Below are 20,392 nucleotides of genomic sequence, written 5' to 3'. Positions count from 1 at the left end.
TACACCAGCAGAGACGGGGGGGCTTTACACCAGCAGAGACAGGGGTGCACGGGGGGGAGAGGGAGGGCTTATCTGCTAGAATTTACAGCCAATTTAAGGCCATTTTGCACGGTGTAAGAAAAGCGAAGTGGCCTTACTGGACCACCCTGGGGAACCTGATCTTTACAAGTGCTGGGCACCTGTTCCTCCCATTGACTTCATTTGGAGTTGTGGGTGCTTAGCATTTCTGAAAATCAGGCACAAGATGTGTTCAAGACACATAATTTTAGAAATGCATAGAAAGCATAGTATAGTGCAGAGTCCAGTCTGTGAGACATGTGGTTGGACAGAAGGTCCATTCCAGTTCTGTTATCCATGATTGGAGTGCAGTGGGAATCCTGTCCTGTGGTGGATAATGACTGCCTTTTGTCAGTTTAAAGTAAGGCGCTCCTCATTATTATTATATGTTATATTACAGTAGCAACCAGAAGGTCTAGTCGAGATTGGGCCCTCATAGTGCAGGGTGCTGTACAAACAAAATAAAAAATAGACCCAAAGATCTTAATCTGAGGCCCAATTCAGTAGGGTATTGAAGCACATGACATGCTTATTTGGTACATTTAAGTACTTTACTGAATAAGCCTGGATAAGGACCCTGGAAGAAAACTGGATAAGTGCCATTGGTTAGAAATAAATAAATCATGGTAAATGTTTGACTGTTCAGCATGTTGTGTGTTCTCAAAGAATCTCCACATTTTTCTGTGTGGATGTGTTTTGCTTTAGTGGTTTATACTGTACAAAATGTCAAAAATAAATTTTACAAAAATATTTTTCTCTCAAACAGCAAACCACAAATCAGACACAAACAGAATCTTTGTCTCCATCCCCCAACACTGTGTCACCCGTGCCATTAAATAACCCAACAAGTGCCCCAAGATTTGGAACAGTTATTCCTAATCGCATCTTTGTAGGAGGAATCGATTTTAAGGTATTTTTTTCTAATCTTGGTAGATAAGTAATAGCATAAATGTTTTGATATTTTTTTCTTTATTAGTCTTACTTTATATATTCATTAGTTTATGCATGTTAGGTATAAGCATATATAAAATACATTTTATTGTGTTGTTTGATTACAGCAGGGGTTCCCAAACTTGGTTCGCAGCTTGTTCAGGGTAAGCCCCTGGCGGGCCACAGGACACTTTGTTTACCTGAGTGTCTTCAGGTACGGCCACTCGCAGCTCCCAGTGGCCGCAGTTCACCTTTCCTAGCCAATGGGAGCTGCAGAAAGCGGTGACCCGGCCTGCACCACTTCCTGCAGCTCCCATTGGCCGGGAACAGCGAACTGCGGCCACTGGGAGCTGTGAGCCGCCATACCTGCGGACGCTCAGGTAAACAAAGTGTCTTGCGGCCCACCAGGGGCTTACCCTGAACAAGCTGTGAACCAATTTTGGGAACCCCTGGATTACAGTGATGGTTGTGAGATGATGGTGGTCTTTGCAATAATATCCTTGTAAACTAAGCTTTAAAATTCTGTTTTATCTGATTTTGCCACAGAAAGATGGCTATTTTTATTTGCATATTGAACTGCTACAAGCATTCTTTATAAAAATATCTGAAAAGTTATTTGTAATACAGATGTTTTGTAGATTGTCATTTTAGCTCTGTCTAGAGGTATTTTTTAAAATTCTGCTCTAAAAATGTATAATCTAGTATACTACATTAATCATCTTTGAATCACAAAATCAACTTATTCCTTTTTTCTACACAAAACAGTACAGTAGGTAAGAAACATCTCCATATTATTAGTAAGTATCTGTACCTTCAGCTCAACTCCATTTCACAATAAAAGGAAGTTAAGCATATTTTCTTTACTTTGTTGTGGGGTGATGTCTCCTGTGCGCCCCTGTCATCGCCTGAGATGCCTCTGCAGTGCTCTGCCATCAACTTCCTCCTCCTTCAGGGCTGTGCTACCAAACTGACACAAGATCAATCTCACAGGCCCTTCTGGCCAGGCTTTTGTTCATTTTCCAAAACAGCAAATCAAAGTGACAATATGGCAGTTACCCTGCTAGCCTTAGTCTCTGCCCTGAGGAGTATATCCTCCAAAGCTACCACTAAGCCTCCTCTCTTTGGTAGTCTCTACAACTTTCTCTCTCTCTACCTCCTCCTCTTTCATTTCTTGCTACTCTTTATAGGGAGACAGCTAATCTCGCTCACGTGTGCCTCTTCAGTAATCAGGGTTGGCTGGGCACAGGCCTGTGGCCCATAAAGGGGCAAGCCATCCTGTTACACAGGGTAATATCTAGGAAAAGTAAGCATGTTTGTTTAAGGATTTGCCACAGAGTATTGCTAGTACATATCCTAACTCATGGAACACATGCAGCTTTGATGCTACATGCTCTGGACCCTCCAAAAGGCAATAAATATGGGGCCATATGCACATTCCTTTGCTGATCTGAACTTTTGGTGATTTCCCTGCTGCTCTCATTTTCTTTTTTTACCACTTTAGAACCCTGGACCTCTGCTTCTTTTGGTCTGTTCAGCTATTCCTTCTTTCCCACCATCAGTATCCTCTCTGCCTTAATGCAGTTAGTCTGAGGACCCATTGAGTATTGACTCAAATTAAGAGAAAGAAAAGAATGGATATGGAGGATATTCATCTTGTCCATCATTATGGCTGACAATTTACCCAGTAAATCTTGCATAATAATTACAATAACTTCCAGGATCTTTTTGATCATGTGGCTGAGGCATTGGAAATTCATGTTTTTACTCTTGAGAGAAAAATGTACAGGCTCTTCAGTATATTTGGAGCTTCACTAGGAGGGCAGATAGTTCTTTGTATAAAAAAAAAATATTCTGGTAAAGACTTCTGTCTCCCTCCCTCCCAATTTTGTCTTTCCTGTGGCTAGCTATGCCAGGGACCATCAGTATTTCAAATAATTTTTATACTTATCCTGTCTGATGAAGTGTATCTAATTGTTTGTGCAGTAGCTGAGAGGTCTAACGGTGGGAAAGCTTTAGGTCATCTCTCCCTCAGAGAGTGAGAGTAAGGAATATGAATTTCATTGGGAAGGGGAAATAACCCTTTCAGCTAAGCATACTACCAAATGGGCTTAGTGAGATGTGGATTCAAAACCTAGGATAGATTCCTGCCAATCTTAGATAATTTCTGGGAGGAAATCTTTCCAAAGGCCAGAGCGTGTCATACTCCTTGAAAGCCACTTGCTAGAGTTGGTTGAAAACATTCAAAATTGATGGAAAAACAGAGACAGGTTTTTCAGTGAAATTTTCACAAAAAATGTTTCCTCTTTCCAACCAGTTCTACTGCTTTCATTTCCTCTGATACAGCAACTTGGTCAGTCACCACAGCAGTTATCCCTGATGCACAATTCGTGACTGAAGAATTCCAGTCTCTTTCATTTGTAAGCTCCACTCTGTTCAACAGAATCACAGATAAGGCCTTAGAAAACTTACAGAGGCCAAGTCTATTAGATGGTCTTTAACACCATATTTTCAAAGTAAATCAGTCCTCTTTCTCTAGTGCCAGAGCCAGGCATCTCAGATTTAGCCTATCGCTCAACATTAGCACTTTTAAAGAACACAGCAGTAGCCTTTGCATTCTGATATGTACAGGAGCCAGCAAAAAAGCTAGAAGTTCTTACATGCACATTCTAGTAAACGTCTAGACATCATATTGGATTGGACACTTGATAACTATGCAGTAAATCTAGTGTCATTGTTTTATTCCTGTTTCCCTTCATGTCTGCGCTTCTCTGCAGAAGCTTAGCTGCAAGAGACCACAGGACAATTTCATTCCAGAGGATAATTATATTCATGAGAGCACAGGACACAATATATTTCCTAAGGTTTCTGGCGATCATGGTCTCATGTATATATGTCCTCCACATTCTCCAGAAATAGGCTGAAACTCCTTTTGCACTGGTAATAGGCCTCAACAGACTCTGACCATGCCTCAAGATATTTTGGCATAAATAAAGTTTCTCATAGGCAAGGAAAGCATCTGGTGGACAAACTGAGCTGCATGCTCGGTGTACAATTCAAATTGTTTCTGAAGAACTCTGTGGACACAGAAGTGGGGAATCCTTAAATATGGACCTGTTTGCCACAAGAGACATCACCAGGTTGTCCACATTTCTGTTTCATGGGCAGGGAAGCTTCCTTCTTGATTGAAACCAAGGTTCCCTCATTGCCTTTATTTCCAAGAGATATATAGTAGGACAGAATTTATATAATCTTCATAGTATGGCAAGTTTAGTTCTTTAACCTTCTGACTATGCCCATCTACCAGTTCTTCCAAATTTCCTTTCTCATAGTCTAGTTGACATTCTACATCTATATCTGAAGTTATTGTACCTGGTAACTTGGAGCTTAATACCCTCTAAAGCAGTTGAAGTCTATATTCAAAAGAGGTACTGCAGATTTTACTGGAGAGAGTTGTGACTCTTCAACAGAGAAAACTTATGTCCCTAAGTGGAAACAGTTTTCAACAGGAACACCTATTAAGAACAGTGCTCCTTTATCTTTGACAGTTTATTTTATTTTGGACTATTTGCTTAAAAATATAGACTGCATGGACTCTGAGCTCAACTACAATTCATCTTATAACCTTATCTATGTATCATCTTCTGGTCCAGAGACTTTTGGTCTTTGTCCATCTACTCTTAAGAAATTTTCTAGAGATCCTGGTGCATGTTGTCACCCAGTTCGCTGGGGAGACCTGTTGTGTGGGCAGCAGCAGAAGCCCTCTTAGGCAGAGGCCTTAGGAGGGGCCAGGTGGCAGGACCAAGTTTACTTTCTTTGATGTTGAATTGTGTTTATGTTTGAACAATAAACACAACCTTGGGAAAAGGGACTCAAATATTGACACTGGTGGAAACTTCATCGATGCACTGACCTGTGAATTGGCCCAATGGCTTGCATGAAGGTTGGGAACTGAGGCATAGGCATGGTCTGACATCATGTTTGGGGAGACCTTGCTACACGTCTTCCTCCTTATATGAGAAACATCATTTTCTTGGGACCAGAACATTGGGGAATCTTTCCCTGAAAACTGGTTTGGCTGGCTAGTACATCGTCCAATCTATTGAGTAAAATTCATCCCTGATGACTGGCCCCTTTCCACGATAAGACAGTACAATGCTTGCACCATAAATTCTCACCAAATGTTATTTCAGAATTTCATTTAAACCAGTTTATAACTATGATCATATTTTCTTAAACTTAACAGTTTAATTGCACAAATTAAATATGCCTTGAATTTCCAGTTAGATTTGAGTAAACCATTACACTGATCTTTGTAGACAAATCCAAGGGGAAGGCAGCTTCTTCTCAGAGACTTTTTTCTATGGATTAGAAAAGTTTGTATACAGAATCATTACCCAAAAATAGGAGTACAGTACATCTTATTTAAAGCAGGTTCCACAGCATCTCTGAGAAATGTTGTTTACAGATATTCATAAAGCTGCTATATGGAGCTGTATTCATACGTTTACAAAGCTTTACTCTTGGATTTAGGGACTGGGTGTGATATTCAAGTCAGGAGTACAATTCTACAGTCTCTGTTTTGTTAGTACTTTTAAGCCGTCCTTTGGTGGACTGTGACTTTAATCTTCTGAAAGTGGGACTCAGTGGGGGTTAGTTTTCAAAGGAGAGAGGAAGACTGCTTACCTGTAATGAGTCCTTGGAGTACATTTCCTACCTGCTCAGATCTACTCTTGCCTACTATTCTTTCCTGTATTTTTGAGGCTGCACACAGCTTTGCTGTCTCTGGTTTTTGGGGGGTTTGAATTTGTAGCACCAAGAAAATAGCACCTTTTTATAAAATACATCTTGAAGGTAAAATTCTTCCAAAAAATACTCACCAAATGTCTCAATGACACAACCATTATGATAACTTATATTAACTCTGTAATCAGTAAAAACTCTCCTGCTCCTTAGAGGCATATACAAGGCAGTGTAAGCCTTGGAGAAGTGGAAGAAGAATTTTTCCAACATATACCATACATTTTTAAAAATGACTGGTGAATCAAAGAAACACATTAAAACTTCTGATGTACTTCCTTGAGGCTCTGAGAACTCTAGATCCATCCAGGAGTGGCTTGAGGCATCCAAAGATCAATGTTCACTAGCACACTTCCTTGAAGCATGAGGTTCAACACATGCCAAATCAACGGTCACACAGGATCAGACATTCAAATGCCTGGTGTATTTATTTCAGTGTCTGTACTTCTGGATACAAAAATGTATGTCTGGAAGACCATACTTGATGCATGTTTTTATCAGTACAGAAAATGAACATATTATGCATATGTGGTACACAGTGTTTCAGTAATAGACTTTATGGTAAAAGGGGACCATTTTGATAATTTTGTTTTACCTGCATAATATGCCGCTAATAACTTCACTTTATCTTAATGATTGTTTTTCAGACTTAGCAATTTCTTCGTGGAAGTCTACACACATATGCCTAGTTTTAAGTTTTAAAATGATCTCTAAATTATAATGCCTCATGTTGTAAATGACACTAAAATATAGAACTGAAAGACTTGTCTGAGACAAAATGGAATTCAGATATAATTAAGTTACAAGGGAAGATTATTGAAGTAAAATTATAATGTAAATTCAGTAGATACTTAGATTTATTTCTGAAGATTAAAACCATGTAAGATAAAAACTGAGATTACAACCTGCTCTCTCTTTCGCTCTCACCCTCCACTCCCGCCCCCACACTCGCCGTCTCCCCAAAAGAGTCACAGAAACATTCACTTTGGAGGCTTTTCTCTATTTCTAGTTTTTTTAATAAATAGTTGCTCCCAGGATTTACAAGTAGTTTGTTGGTCAGTGTGTCCAAACCAAAGCAATCTTGTGGTTATTTCTTATTTAATAACTAAACAAACCTATTTGTATTCTTTTTGTTCTTTTGCTTTATTTTACTAGACTAACGAAAATGACCTAAGGAAGTTTTTTGCCCAGTATGGGTGCGTGAAAGAAGTGAAGATAGTAAATGACAGAGCTGGAGTATCAAAGGGGTTAGTACAGTTGCAATATATCCATTGTGGACTCTGAAAACATAATAGTAAGTGGAATAAGTAGAATAGAAGTTGATTGTGATTTTCGTGGCTTATAACGTTATTACTGGCATCGCATTATATGACACACTCAAGTTTCAGTTCATTTGTTTTCTTTCTTACAGTGTCCCAGAATGGTGGTGTTGATAAATATATGGTTAGCATCACTATTTTCCTCCTCTTTAAGCACTTAGACTTCACTTTAACCTGGAGTTTCACTGGCAAGAATGTCCATTGTGTTACAATATGGGTGAGAACCTCATCATGTAAAAGGGTCAGAGTGGAATAAAGGAGCTCTAAAAACCTGAATCCAATCAGGAACAGATTCCCCCAGCTCAGGAACTAAGGCCGTATTCTGAAGAGCCGCTTGCAAGCTCTAGTGCAGGGGGCATGCTGAGGGCAGGGTGGAAGGGACACGTTGCTGGCAGGACCACAACATGTAGCACTGTGAACATTTATGTTGCATATAGGTAACTGGAGACATGCTGCCATGACTTAGGCAAGCCACTAGGGTTGTCTGTTATGCCAGGGGCCACAGAGCAGCACAAAATCAGGAGCGTGTAAAGGTGGCATAAAATCACCATCGCTTTCCCCTGAGTTATGAGTTCTGTGCAGCACATCTAAGAGTTGCAGTAGGACCCTTGTAATAGGGGGTATGGAGTACCTGCATAAATATTAGATCCATTCTTATGTATGAGGCTGTCATAGTTTTCAGCACCTTAAGTTTGCAGATGTGAGACAACTTGTAGCTTCATTCATCCTCATCCCTTGTCACTGCAATCTCTGAAACTCACTCTGAACACAGAAGGAAGAAGCTTCTGCCCCACACCAGAAGAGGAGCTTTTCTCCTCACCTTCAAGGTTGTTACCAACTCTGCCCCTCGCTACTTAACTGCATTTGTGTCTCATCATGGTATCCCCAATGTCTGCATCTGTCACTGTTGCCACCTCCATTTATCTACCTCTCTGACAGTGGTTTTCGTGTTTTCTTCCAGTGCACCCATTGGTAACTCACAGAATTCCTTCCCTGAACTGATCCATAAGGCATCTACCTTATCCTCCAAATCTCTGCTTCAGATCTACTTCAGCCTTGACACATAAAAGAAGCTAGCCAACTAATACTAATAGGTGGAGGAGTAGCTGAAGAGTATATATTTTGCTTACCTGCTTTAATCCATTCCTCTCCCTCAAAGTTTTTGTGTTGTTTTTTTTCTTAGACTGGAAGCTCTTTATGGCAGGGACTGTATCTTCCTTGGTGTGTAATCATCACCTAGCACATTGATGCTACCAGAATGCCAATAATAAATAACAAACATGAAATGTGGATGAGGAAACTTTGCTGTAGAAACCTTAAATTTTGAATTAACTTACTTATCTATTTTAAGCTGGTAGGTTGATTTAGCAGCAATAAAACTGCTCTAACAAACAAGATTTTTCAGCAGGAGTAAATTTTTCTCAACATAAGCAAAAAGCCTATTACAAAAACATTCCCCAAGATAGGGTTGACTCAATATCTTGGTGTAGCACCCTTTCTTCCCACAGGTATTTTTGCTTCAGTCTCTTCAATAAGAACTTCTTATTGCCCTTCCCCAGAGCAGCTGTGTAAGAAAAAGAGAAAGGAAATTGAAGTTAAGCTCTTGTGTATTAGCCAAAATGCTTTGTGATTTTTGTTTTTTAATATTTTAGTTCATTACGAGTTTGCAGCTCCCCTTACTATTACTTTAAACTTTAGCCAGAACTTTCATATATGCTATCATTTTTAAATAGAGTCCCAACTTCCTTTTAGAAGTGTCATTTTATTTTATTTTTTGCTTCCTTAAAAAGTAAAAGTCGGTAGGTTTACAGTCATTACAGATGAGTCTGGTAGCACTTTCTATTAATAAGGTTGCTCGGCACTTCCCATCATAAACATCCCATCTTTAATTGCTTATAACTTTGCCATATTTTAACCATTTTGGCTGAAATCTTGCATGACAGATATCTGTCTCAAGCTGAATTTACCTGGAAAATTTCTGAGTATGAAGCTTGGAAAAAATACATTACTTTGCCCATTTTAAAAAACTCTGATGACCTTTTCTTTGAAAAGCTCCAGTGCCCCCATGCTTTGGAGATTTGGAAACTTGAGATTTGGCAAGAGGAGTGTCCTTTGTGTCAGGTATGTTCCTTTTGCCATTCCCTTGAAAATTGCCCCAAATTTGGCTCAGTTACAAGCCTTTGAAAAATCATAGTTTACACATGCTCAGTATTCAGAGTAGCAGCCGTGTTAGTCTTTATCCGCAAAAAGAAAAGGAGTACTTGTGGCACCTTAGAGACGAACAAATTTATTTGAGCATAAGCTTTCATGAGCTACAGGTCACTTCATCGAAAGCTTATGCTCAAATAAATTTGTTCGTCTCTAAGGTGCCACAAGTACTCCTTTTCTACATGCTCAGTAGAGACTTTGATTTTAGCAACTACATTCTTGAAGATTCCAGTCACTCTGGGCATGCTGAAGCCCAGGGATGAGCAGGACTTTCCATGCAGTTTGGCTCTGGGCTGCTATGGGGATGCTGGGTCCAGGCACCTAAACTTGGAACAGGGAAACTGTCTCTCTTGTGTTCTTAATGAACCCTCCCCGCATTGGGCCCTGCAGCATGGAGGAGGAAGTTGCCTGATTCAAATGCCGAAGGGACAAGAGCTAGAGCAGGGAGCTAGAGGGAAGAGGAAGAGAAAAAGTGGGAGTTGGGATGGGGCAAAGACTGGGGCTAGCTGGGCAAGGAAACTGGGACTGGGAGCTGGTGAGAGGAATGGTGAGCTTGGAACCTGTTGGCTAGGGGGGAGTGGGACAGTGAGATTGGATGGGGTGAGAGAGGGGACTGGGAGTAGCTGGACAAGGAGACTTGGATTAGGAACTAATGTGGAAAAGAAACTGGGGAGGGCAGACATCTGACAAGGAGCTGTGGCACAGGGGTAGAACTGGGACTATTTAAGCAAAAAGACTGAGATCAGGAAACAGGGAGGGGTGGGAGATGAGACTGGATGAGGAAGACTATGACTAACAGCTAGTGGTGCGAGAAGGGAGAAGCGGATAGGCTAAGGAGTCTGAAGTGGTAAAAAGAGGACAGGTTGGGCAAGGGAACTGGGACTGGGTGTGGGGAGGGGGAAAGACTGGGAGTGGGGGGAGATTTGCACTAAGTAAATAGTCTGAGACTGAGTTTAGAAATCTGAGCCTTGGAGACTGCGACTGGATACCCAGGGAGAATTGGACTGGAACAAGAAGCCAGGGTGGGAAAGCAAAAGGTCTGCAGAAGGAATCCAAGATCCCTGTGTCTCAGCATTATTCTGCTGTTACCAAATACATTTGAAACCGACAGGTTACGTGTGTGTCTCATTCTTCTTTAATTCCGGTCCACACAGAGGATGACAACTTACCATCACAGCTATCAGTTACATAGTTATCTCAAGTGACAGAGGTCTGTGTGATGGATTCACAGACTCTGTAGATTCCAACCTTGCTGATGAACCGTGTGGATATCAGTATGATGAAGTTTGTTTTTTTCAGTTTGCTTTTTTAAAATTTAAAATAAAAAACAAAAAATAGCGTTTAAAAGAACATTAAGATTGCAAAGGCAAGCACTCAAAAGTAAGTGATCTCTTGTGTATATGCATTATAATACATTCGCTAAAATTACATAATCACACACTATTTTTCCACAGGACCCCTGTCTCATTCTTGGCAGAGGATGGACCTGCTGTGGGAATGAATCTAGGGTGACCAGACGTCCCGATAAAATCGGGACTGTCCCGATTTTTAGTTCTTTGTCCCATGTCCCGACCGATGCATGGTTAGGATGTCATTTGTCCCAATATTGCAGCTTTGGCCACTCCGGCAGGGGTTTTTTTTTGGTTTTTTTTGCGCTTTGGCAACTCCGCTCCGGCTGCCTTTTTTTTTTTTTTCCCCCATGTGTCCCGATATTTTGCCCGTTTCATCTGGTCACCCTACAATGAATCAGGTTGTGTAGTGAAGGAGGTTGTTGTCTATAAGACCCCGGCTTTATTTGTTGCAGAAATTGGAAGTTCTGTAGCGAATGAGGCAGTGGACTGCAGGAAGAAAAAGGATGATTTCATAGTTAAAGCAGTTAAATATTGCTCTGGAGAATGAGATTCTATCCCAGCCCATGTTACAGAGTTTCTAGATGATGCTGTGCAAGTCACTTAAACCAAACTCTTCACAGGTGATCGCTAATTGTGTATTCCTCATTTTCTGGGTGCTCCACTTGATACCCTGGTGTTTAATTTTCAGAAGTGCTAAGTACTCTCAGCATCAGCTGATGTCAATAGGAACCTGTGTCTGAACATACAAAATGCTATATGATGCTAAGTGTGCTGAAAAATCAGGTCACAGGTGTCTCAAATTGAGCATCCAAAATCAGTGAAGAATTTTTACCTTAAACTTTCTGTTCCTGAGTTCACCATCTCTAAAGTAGGATAATACCACTCTGTCACCTCACAGGATGCTGTGAAAATTAATTAATTAATATTTGAGAAGAATTCAGATGCTATTGGCCAGTGCTATGGAAAAGCCCATGAGGATATTAATAATTATGCCTTCAGAGAAGGGTTTGGATAGTATACAGTAAATTGGGCACCAAAATGTAGTGGGTACTTGTGACTTTAATCTCTCTGTGACTCAGTTCCCCATCTGTAAAATGTGGATAATAATACCCCTTCCTCTCACAGGTGCTGTGAAAATAAATTCATTAATGTTTATAAAGCAGTCATATTATAGTGATGATCACCATAAAAAAGCCCATGAGGATGTTAATTCTGTCTTCAGAGCAGGGCCTGGGCCTGGGCTTGGGCCTGGGCCAGGGCCATGCACTGAACAGTGAAGATAAAACAAAATATTGAGTACCTGCTCATTAAAAACTGTTCACTGAATGAGACAGTGGTCCTGTGAGAAAAATAGAATGTGATCATGTAATTAAAGACTATTATAGTTCATACGCATTCGGGGCCGAATTAAGGTTGCCACAGCAACCTTGTCATTTATTAACTTCTTAGTGCTTTACTTTTCAAACTTAATGTTTTAACATAGTATTTTGTGTAATATGTAATATATAATATCTTTTAGGTTATAAAGTAGTATGCCAAGAAAAATAATTCGCGTAATTTTTATTTAGGTATGGTTTCATCACTTTTGAAACTCAAGAAGATGCACAAAAAATTTTACAAGAGGTAAGATGATATATAATCATCATTATACTCATTGTTCAGGTAAATTCTTTAATTTGGTATTAGTGCTTGCAGACATCCATTACCAATGGATATTTGTCCCTTCTGTGTTTACCTGCTTGGATTTGAAGGTATTAAAGAAGCCCAGGATGTCTGTGGGCCAGTTTGTCAGATTTGTTGCTTTCTTTTCTTTGTACAGAAGGATGAAGAGAAGTAGCAGTAACATTATTTTCCCTTGTGAACCCACAGAGCGTCTAAGAAGACATCTCAGAGATTTAGTTTTAAGGGAGGGTGGGTGCTGGGAGTCTGTGGAGCTGACTAAGACAGGTGAAGCTGATGCTTCAGAGTCAGGTACCTTAACTTTGTAGAGATAACTGTTTCCAGCCTCTTCCTTGTATACTGCTCACTGGGATCTGAAGTTCCTCCTAGTGCTTTGATTTCCTTGAGTAGAGAATCCAGCTGTCATAAGACATCTGTAAAGGAGACTATATTTTTAGGGCTGAGGCTGAGATCATGAGGGAAATTGAAGTTAACCTCACTCTCATCAAGGAGGAACCACTGAGGTTCACTCAAAAAACTCTGAGATCTGTGAGGCCCACTTCCAGATACGCTTAATTCTTGCTCCTGCGAATGTGAGGTTTGCCCCAGAATGGACCTTTCTTAACTGCCAGGATATTCTTTCTTGTACTTCTCCTAGGATATAGGAAGCCATGATGGCTCCACAACCTTAGCCTTTTGCAACCTGTTCTTTTGGCCTGCTTGGGCTATGTTGGCTGGATGAGCCATGGGCTCAGTTGTGTTCATGAAGTTCCCTGAAGAAGACCAGAGGATGTTATCTCAATCAAAGCCTCTTCTAGACTGAGTGGAGACCTATTGACAAGTAGAACTGGTTGAAATTTTTAAAATATTGAAATTTTATTGAAAACTTTATTCAAAGAGCTGGAAAATTCTTAATGAAATTTTTATGAAATGGTATTTCCCATTTTTGACCAACTCTAGTTAAAATAATATATACATACATATATATATAAAAGCAGTCCAAATTCTGACTGATAATACCAATGTAATATATAACATCAATCACCAGAGAGGTGCTTGTTCCCACCACCTGTGTCAGGAAGCAATTTGGCTCTGGAAACTGTACTCTCGTTATCGTGTCTCACTCGCTGCTTTCCATTAAATAGGTTTATTTGCCATGAAAGAGAACACATAGTACCATCCTTTGTGTTCCAGAGCTCAAATTCAGCAAAGCACGTGCATAATTTTTAAGCACATAGACAGTGCTTAGTGTTACGCAAGTGCTTAAATATCTTGCTGAATTGGGGCCCAGAGGAGGAAAGTATTCTGTTCTCTGACTGTTGCCTTTGGACTGGACTGCAACTGATATCTTTATACATTTCCTTTTAGATCTTTCTTTAAATAAATATTCTGGATAATAAAACTGCAAAAGGTTTGAGGTTTTATTGTTAGCTCCCTAATGTATATATTGTATCTGGTACTTGGACCTTCTAGCTCTGGCAGTGGAAACTTGGGCCCTGATTTTGATTTTACACCCATTTTGTCCTGGTGTAAATGACTACAAAGTGTTCAGGGAAATGGAGAATCAGGCCCTCTGGTTCTTCCAGTTTTCCTTTTGCAGAAGCAGGATAAAAGGGACACTTACAAATTAAAAATCACATTGCTGTCTGATTTTTGTTTTACCTACTGTAGATGCAAAGTAATACTTACATCTACTATAAATGAAAGATATTAGCGAAAGTTTGCAGTTGGTTTACTTTGTGCATTTGACAGTATTTTTTATAGTCACTTTTGTTGTTTTCCTTTAAATGATGAGGAGCTAAAAGAAGATGTAAATAAAAGTAGCCCCCTCCTACTTGAATTTACACTTTGGCCTGGTCTACACTAGAAAATTAAGTCAGCTTAGCTATGTTACTCAGGGGTGGGAAAAATCCATACTCCAGAGTGATGTCGTTAAGCTGACCTAACTCCCAGTGTAGACAGCACTAACCTGCACAGCAAATTACTGTGCTGCAAGCCTCAGGGCATGGCTACATTTGCAGATGTAGAGTGCTGTGAGTTAAACCAGCCCTTAGAGACAGCAGCAGGGAAAGCGCTGCAGTGTGTTCACCCTGTCAGCTGCAAGCGCACTGGTGTGGCCACATTTGTGGCACTTGCAGTGGAAATGGGAACGGTGCATTATGGGCAGCTATCCTACAGAGCATCTCTTCCCATTCTGGTGCTGTGGCTTGTGGGAAGGGGGTGGGAGGGTGTAGGGCGTTCTGGGTCCTGTCCCAATGCCCCATGATGCATCACTTTGCATCCCAGCAATCCCTGTGCTTCCGTCCACATTTGGCGCCATGTTTCAGTGATTTTTGTACTGTGCGCTCTGTCTTCACTTTCGGTCTGCGGGAATGGATCCTGAACTGCTGAGGAATATGCCAGTGGGTCTCGCCAACACGTCATGAATTGCAATCAAGTTACTCCTTACACTACAAACTGACAGTGAGGAGTCCGAGGATGATGTCGACTCACATAACGCACACCACACGAGATTGCCTGTGGCATTCATGGACATGCTCACCACCGTGGAACGCTGCTTTTGGGCTCAGGAAACAAGCACTGAGTGGTGGGATCACATCATCATGCAAGTCTGGGATGACGAGCAGTGGCTACAGAACTTTCGGGTGAGAAAAGCTGCTTTCATGGGACTGTGTGCTGAGATCGCCCCCACCCTGCAGCACAAGGACACGAGATTGAGAGCTGCCCTGCTGGTGGAGTAGCAGGTGGCTATTGCAATCTGGAAGCTGGCAACTCCAGACAGCTACTGATCAGTCGCTAACCAGTTTGGAGTGGGGAAGTCGGCCGTTGGAATCCTGTTGATGCAAGTTTGCAGGGCCATTAATCGCATCCTGCTCAGAAGAACTGTGACTCTGAGTAACGTGCATGACATTGTGGCTGGCTTTGCACAGATGGGTTTCCCTAAGTGTGGAAGGGCAATAGATGGCATGCATATTCCAATTCTGGCACCAGCCCACCTAGCTTCCAAGTACGTTAATCGGAAGGGGTATTTCTCGATGGTTCTCCAGGCACTTGTGGATCACCATGGGTGTTTCATTGACATTAACGCAGGCTGGCTCGGAAAGGTGCATGACGCACGCATCTTTCGGAACACTGGCCTGTTCAGGAAGCTGCAAGCTGGGACTTTTTTCCCAGATCAGAAGATTACCATAAAGGAAGTCGAAATGCCCATTGTGATCCTTGGAGATCCTGCTTACCCTATAATGCCGTGGCTCATGAAACCCTACACAGGGAGCCTTGACAGCTGCAAGGAGCGGTTCAACAACAGTCTGAGTCGGTGCAGAATGACTGTGGAGTGTGCTTTTGGCCGTTTAAGGGGCTGCTGTGGCTGTCTGTATGGGAAGCTAGACCTGGCCAATGATATCCCCACGGTTATATCTGCATGCTGTACCCTCCATAACATTTGTGAAGGGAAGGGTGAAAGATTCCCTCAGGCATGGAACTCAGAGGTTCAACACCTGGAGACTGAATTTGAACAGCCAGAGAGCCGGGCTATTAGAGGGGCCAGCACAGCGCTGCAAGAATTAGGGATTCCTTGAGGGAGAAATTTGAGGCTGAAAGCCACCAGTAATGTTTGGTGACCTACATGGGAGTGAAGTGCAGTGGTTCCAATGTTAATAGGAATCTGTGTTTGCTGTATATGATGCACTGACTTGCGGTGCCTGGTGCTTTCCTGGGCTATGGTATCTTTTACTTAATGCAATAATAAAGAATGTTTTCAAAGCCAAAAAATTCATTTATTGCAAAGAAACAACTGCTTGGGAAACAGAAAGGGCATGACACGTCTGTGCTGTGTGGGACAAGGGAAGAGGGTGAGGTGGGGAACGGGACAATCACAGGTTTGCGTATGTCCTATCATACTCAGCCTTCCTGTCTGGAGTGCTGTGCAATGGGTGCTGCACTTCAGGATGGCTAAAATGCGTGGTGATGGAGGTTGAGTGCAGTGGGTAAGGGTCGTAGTTTGTAGGACTGGGTGGTGAAGCTACAGGTGTTGGAGGCAGCTGGTGGCAATAAGAACCCAGATGTTGGGAAAAGTGGGTTGGCGGTGACATGGGGGCACAAGGGAAAGAGTTTTGGGACAAGGGCTGCAGGGGGGGCGGGTGCGGAAGTGCTCCCCCTGCATTGCTACAAGCGCCTGCATCGAGTCCACTTGGCACTCCATGATGCATAGCTGGCACTCCATGCTTTGGTGTCAGCCATCCGCATTCTGCTGGCGGACCTTCCTTTCACTCTCCTGCCACTCCTGCCCTTTTTAATTTTCATTAAGGGACTGCTGTATGACTTCATGCAGCATGTCCTCTTTGCTTTTTCGCATACACCTCCTGATTCTTTGGAGTCTTTCGGACGTTGACAACAAGGACAGCTGGGATCTCAAGGTTGCATCTGTAAAGCCAAAATGCAACACTTAAGAGGCAGCATTGTTCACACCAGACACAGCAATGATTCGGCCATACTTAAAGACAAGCACAGTGTACACAATAGCAGAAATTGCCCCTCCCAAAGCGAGCACACATTACTCACCATTTTGGGGCTCCTGTGGGTTAGCACAGAGGCAAGGGGCATGATTGTTTCATGACCGTACTGTCCTCTAGGGTTCTGTGCCTTGGGGAGAGCCAAGAGGTGCAGGGGGCCCCTATACTGAACACTGTCCCCACATTTTCCACAGGAGTTTGTCCTGGAAGATATCTTGCTGCTGAGGGTGACCTGGAAAGCAAGGGAGGGTCTTCTACTACAGCACGGCTTCCGCCCTGGCCCATATGCAGCTTGCCTGTGTGCAGGAATGGTCCCCTCACCCCGCACGGCACAGTGGCGCAGACATGTTAGCCTTACTGGGACAAGGAGCACAGTAGCTCTGCCAAGGAACCTGCGCAAGCGGATTGCCCAGCTTCTGCATGAGACCTTCGAAGAGATCACTGAGGCCAATTACCGCGATGTGAGAGAGCACATCAACGCCCTATTCTGCATCTAGGCATGCATACAGCCCTAACCCTCTTCGCCCCAAGAGCCCGCACCAAACAACTTCCTTCCCAAAATAAAAGCAGCTTACCGGATACCTTCTCTAGTGTTTGTCCTTCCCCAGCACCATCCGCTGCGACTGGCTACCTTCCTCCTGGCTTGAAAACAGCTCCTGGCTGCATGCATCTAGGGATGCCAGGCTGTCTCCCTCCTCCTCAGCATCCTCGCTCCCGCTTTCCTCCTCCTGCCTTGCTGAACTGGGCTCTGAAGTGTCCATGGTGGTCTTCGGAGTGGAGGTGGGGTCGCCCCCAAGTATTGTGTCCAGCTCTTTGTAGAAACGGCAGGTGGCGGGGGCAGCACCGGAGCGGAGTTTTGCTTCGCAGGCTTTGCGGTAGGCATTCCGCAGCTCCTTCACTTTAACCCTGCACTGCAGTGCGTCCCGGTCATGGCCCCTTTCCATCATGTCCCTTGATATCTGCCCAAAGGTATCGTAATTCCTGCGGCTGGAGCACAGCCAGGACTGGACAGCTTCCTCCCCGCAAACACTGATGAGGTCCAGTACCTTGCCATTGCTCCAACTGGGGATTGTCTGGCGTGTGGGGGCATGGTAGGGTGACCAGATGTCCTGATTTTATAGGGACATCCCAATTTTTGGGTCTTTTTCTTATATAGGCTCCTATTGTTCCCCACCCCCTCTCCTGATTTTTCACACTTGCTGTCTGGTCACCCTAAGGCATGGTCACCTGGAAAGATTCGCTGAGAGCATTCCACGCCTTACTGAGCAAACAGGAAGGGGATTTTCAAAATTCCCAGAGAATTTAAAGGGCAGCTCTGACAGTCGGTCACCAGAGGCTAGGGGAGTAGAGTTCCAAGTGATGACCAGAGTGGCTAGAACAGGCATTGTGGGACACTTTTGGAGGCCGATCAGAGCGCATTAATAGATCAGGGCATCCACACTGGTGCCGTGGTGTTCCAGCCGGGGCGAAGGAAGTGTTACGCTTCTCGTGGAGGTGGATTAGCAGGAACACTCCAGCCATGGAGTCCGGGAGCTTTACGTACCTTGCCAGCATGGGCGCGTCACGAGTTAGGGCGTCCGAGGCTGCTCTAACTCGCAAGTGTACCCCAGCCCTCAGAGTGTGAATTTACAGCACACCAGCTGAATTATTGCTGTCAACTGTTATAAAGTATATAGTAGCCTTAGAGTGTATTAATTGCATGTTTTAATATAGTTAAATTTTTTTAAAGTAAACTCAAATATTTTTATAATGACATTTATTTTTTAAAAGGAAAAAAGTAAAACTAGTGTTTTTACTAGCAGTTATTTATGTCTCTGGTAGCTGGTCAGGAAGCTCCATTAGCATTCAGAAATAAATTTTATTGAGCATTTGCCCAAATCACAGTAAGCACCATGTACATATTGGAGCACAATTGGTAATTTTTGCAAAATGAAGCCAAGGACTTAGATAATAAAAGTGGGGTTTTTTAGTACTTGAGGAACACTATCAGAGATCTGAAAGAAGCTTCTTGGGTGTGTTCACTATCATCTAATTCTAGTTTTACTTTCAGTAATTATATGGACCCAAAAAATAAAAAGTAAAAGTACTGAATATTAAGTGTTTTTCTTTGTTTGTTTTAGGCTGAAAAACTTAATTATAAGGATAAGAAACTGAATATTGGTCCAGCAATAAGAAAACAACAAGTAGGGATTCCTCGTATGTATTTTCATTATATTCTTTAGCTGTATGTGATATAAATAGAACTCTTAACCAAAAATATCTGTGTTGGACCTGTACTGTACTAATTCAGAGCACTGAATATGATCAGAATAGTCAGCATGTGGAAGCACTGATATACTAACAAAAATGTCAAAATAACCAGATTTCCAGGCACCATCCTTTAACCTCCTACAGTATGTTCCTTTGTATATTGCATGGAAGGGATCCAATGGATGAAGACTGTAGCCACTTGAATGTGGGTAGGCTGCATGGAATGTGACTCTCTGGTATGGCAGTATGCCCCTTCCTAGCTGCGATAGGCCCTTATGGTGACAGAGCCTCAAAGCTAAAGACAAATGTGTTTTAACTGCAGGGAAAGAATATGTGACAGTCTGCTGTATACAGCATTTTCCTATTGGAAACAGGGCACATGTTATATTGACATGCTACATATGTTGCTCTAAGGAACATTAAATCCCCATGTGTGCTGTTTGAAGCCATGTTCAAAGGTCATAGCTATTGAAGTATAACCAGTGGTAGCACAGCAGTGGATTCAGATGTGCTGGAAGTGGCCGAGGCATGATCAGACAGCAGTGATATACGGTTTAAGGATGGCAAGTAGTGAGAGTGTATTCATCCTACAGCCACACTGAAGGAGACTTAAATGAGATAATATATTGTGGGTGGCACATGTTCCTCTTATCTGCTCCAGAGGTTGCGCCTAACAGAGGCAGGGACATTCTCTGGGTAAAGCCAGGGATGCATGAGATTTGGGACATTTATACAAGAGGCTCTTTGGCATATGTATGTTTAGATATCCACTCCCACTGCCTATTCTCTAGTGTCACCTGTCCCATATTGCTACAGGGATGATGCAGTGCCGCTTCAGTTCTTCAAAAACTTTTCAAAAAATCTTTGATGGTCGGTGGTCCCTTTTTGTAGATTTTTACATGAGAAGGAAGGTATTTCTATACCTGATACTGCTGTGGTATGTCAGCAAAACAAAAAAAAAGGCAATGTAATTTTGGGCTTGCATATCCAAAAGGCACCATGTTATGGAACAAAGGAAGTCCCTCTCTGTGTTCCTCTGGAGCAAACACATTTGAAATATTCCATTTACTTGTGTGCACTTTCTTTACCAGAAAGAGCAGACAAAGTGGGAGGAATTTAGAGAAGATCAACAAATACAATTAGGGATCTAGAGGAACTGACCTAATGAGAGAAGATAATTATTATTATGAATACCCTAAATAAGCTCTGACTAAGGGTTGGTGTGGTGTTCGATAATAGCCTATAAATATCTGGAAAGTGAAAACACAAGTTAAGAGACCAGCCACTTAGGACAGTGAAGGGCTATAAC

The 20,392-nt window shown here is 42.4% G+C and overlaps 1 protein-coding gene across 1 annotated transcript in view; it reads left to right on the top strand.

Annotated features, from left to right (window-relative positions):
* BOLL (boule homolog, RNA binding protein) overlaps window positions 1–20,392 on the top strand; it is a 73,249-nt gene that overhangs the window by 12,984 nt on the left and 39,873 nt on the right. Inside the window, exons 2-5 of the mRNA XM_037912809.2 lie at window positions 824–967; window positions 6,940–7,031; window positions 12,232–12,286; window positions 18,954–19,029. Coding sequence (XP_037768737.2) covers window positions 824–967; window positions 6,940–7,031; window positions 12,232–12,286; window positions 18,954–19,029 — 367 coding nt within the window. The remainder of the gene's footprint in view (window positions 1–823; window positions 968–6,939; window positions 7,032–12,231; window positions 12,287–18,953; window positions 19,030–20,392) is intronic.

The sequence above is a fragment of the Chelonia mydas genome, chromosome 11 (genome assembly GCF_015237465.2).
Source record: "Chelonia mydas isolate rCheMyd1 chromosome 11, rCheMyd1.pri.v2, whole genome shotgun sequence".
Classification (NCBI taxonomy): Eukaryota; Metazoa; Chordata; order Testudines; family Cheloniidae; genus Chelonia; species Chelonia mydas.
The sequence above is the reverse complement of the archived record's forward strand: the minus strand, read 5'-3'. Positions and strand labels throughout refer to the sequence as shown.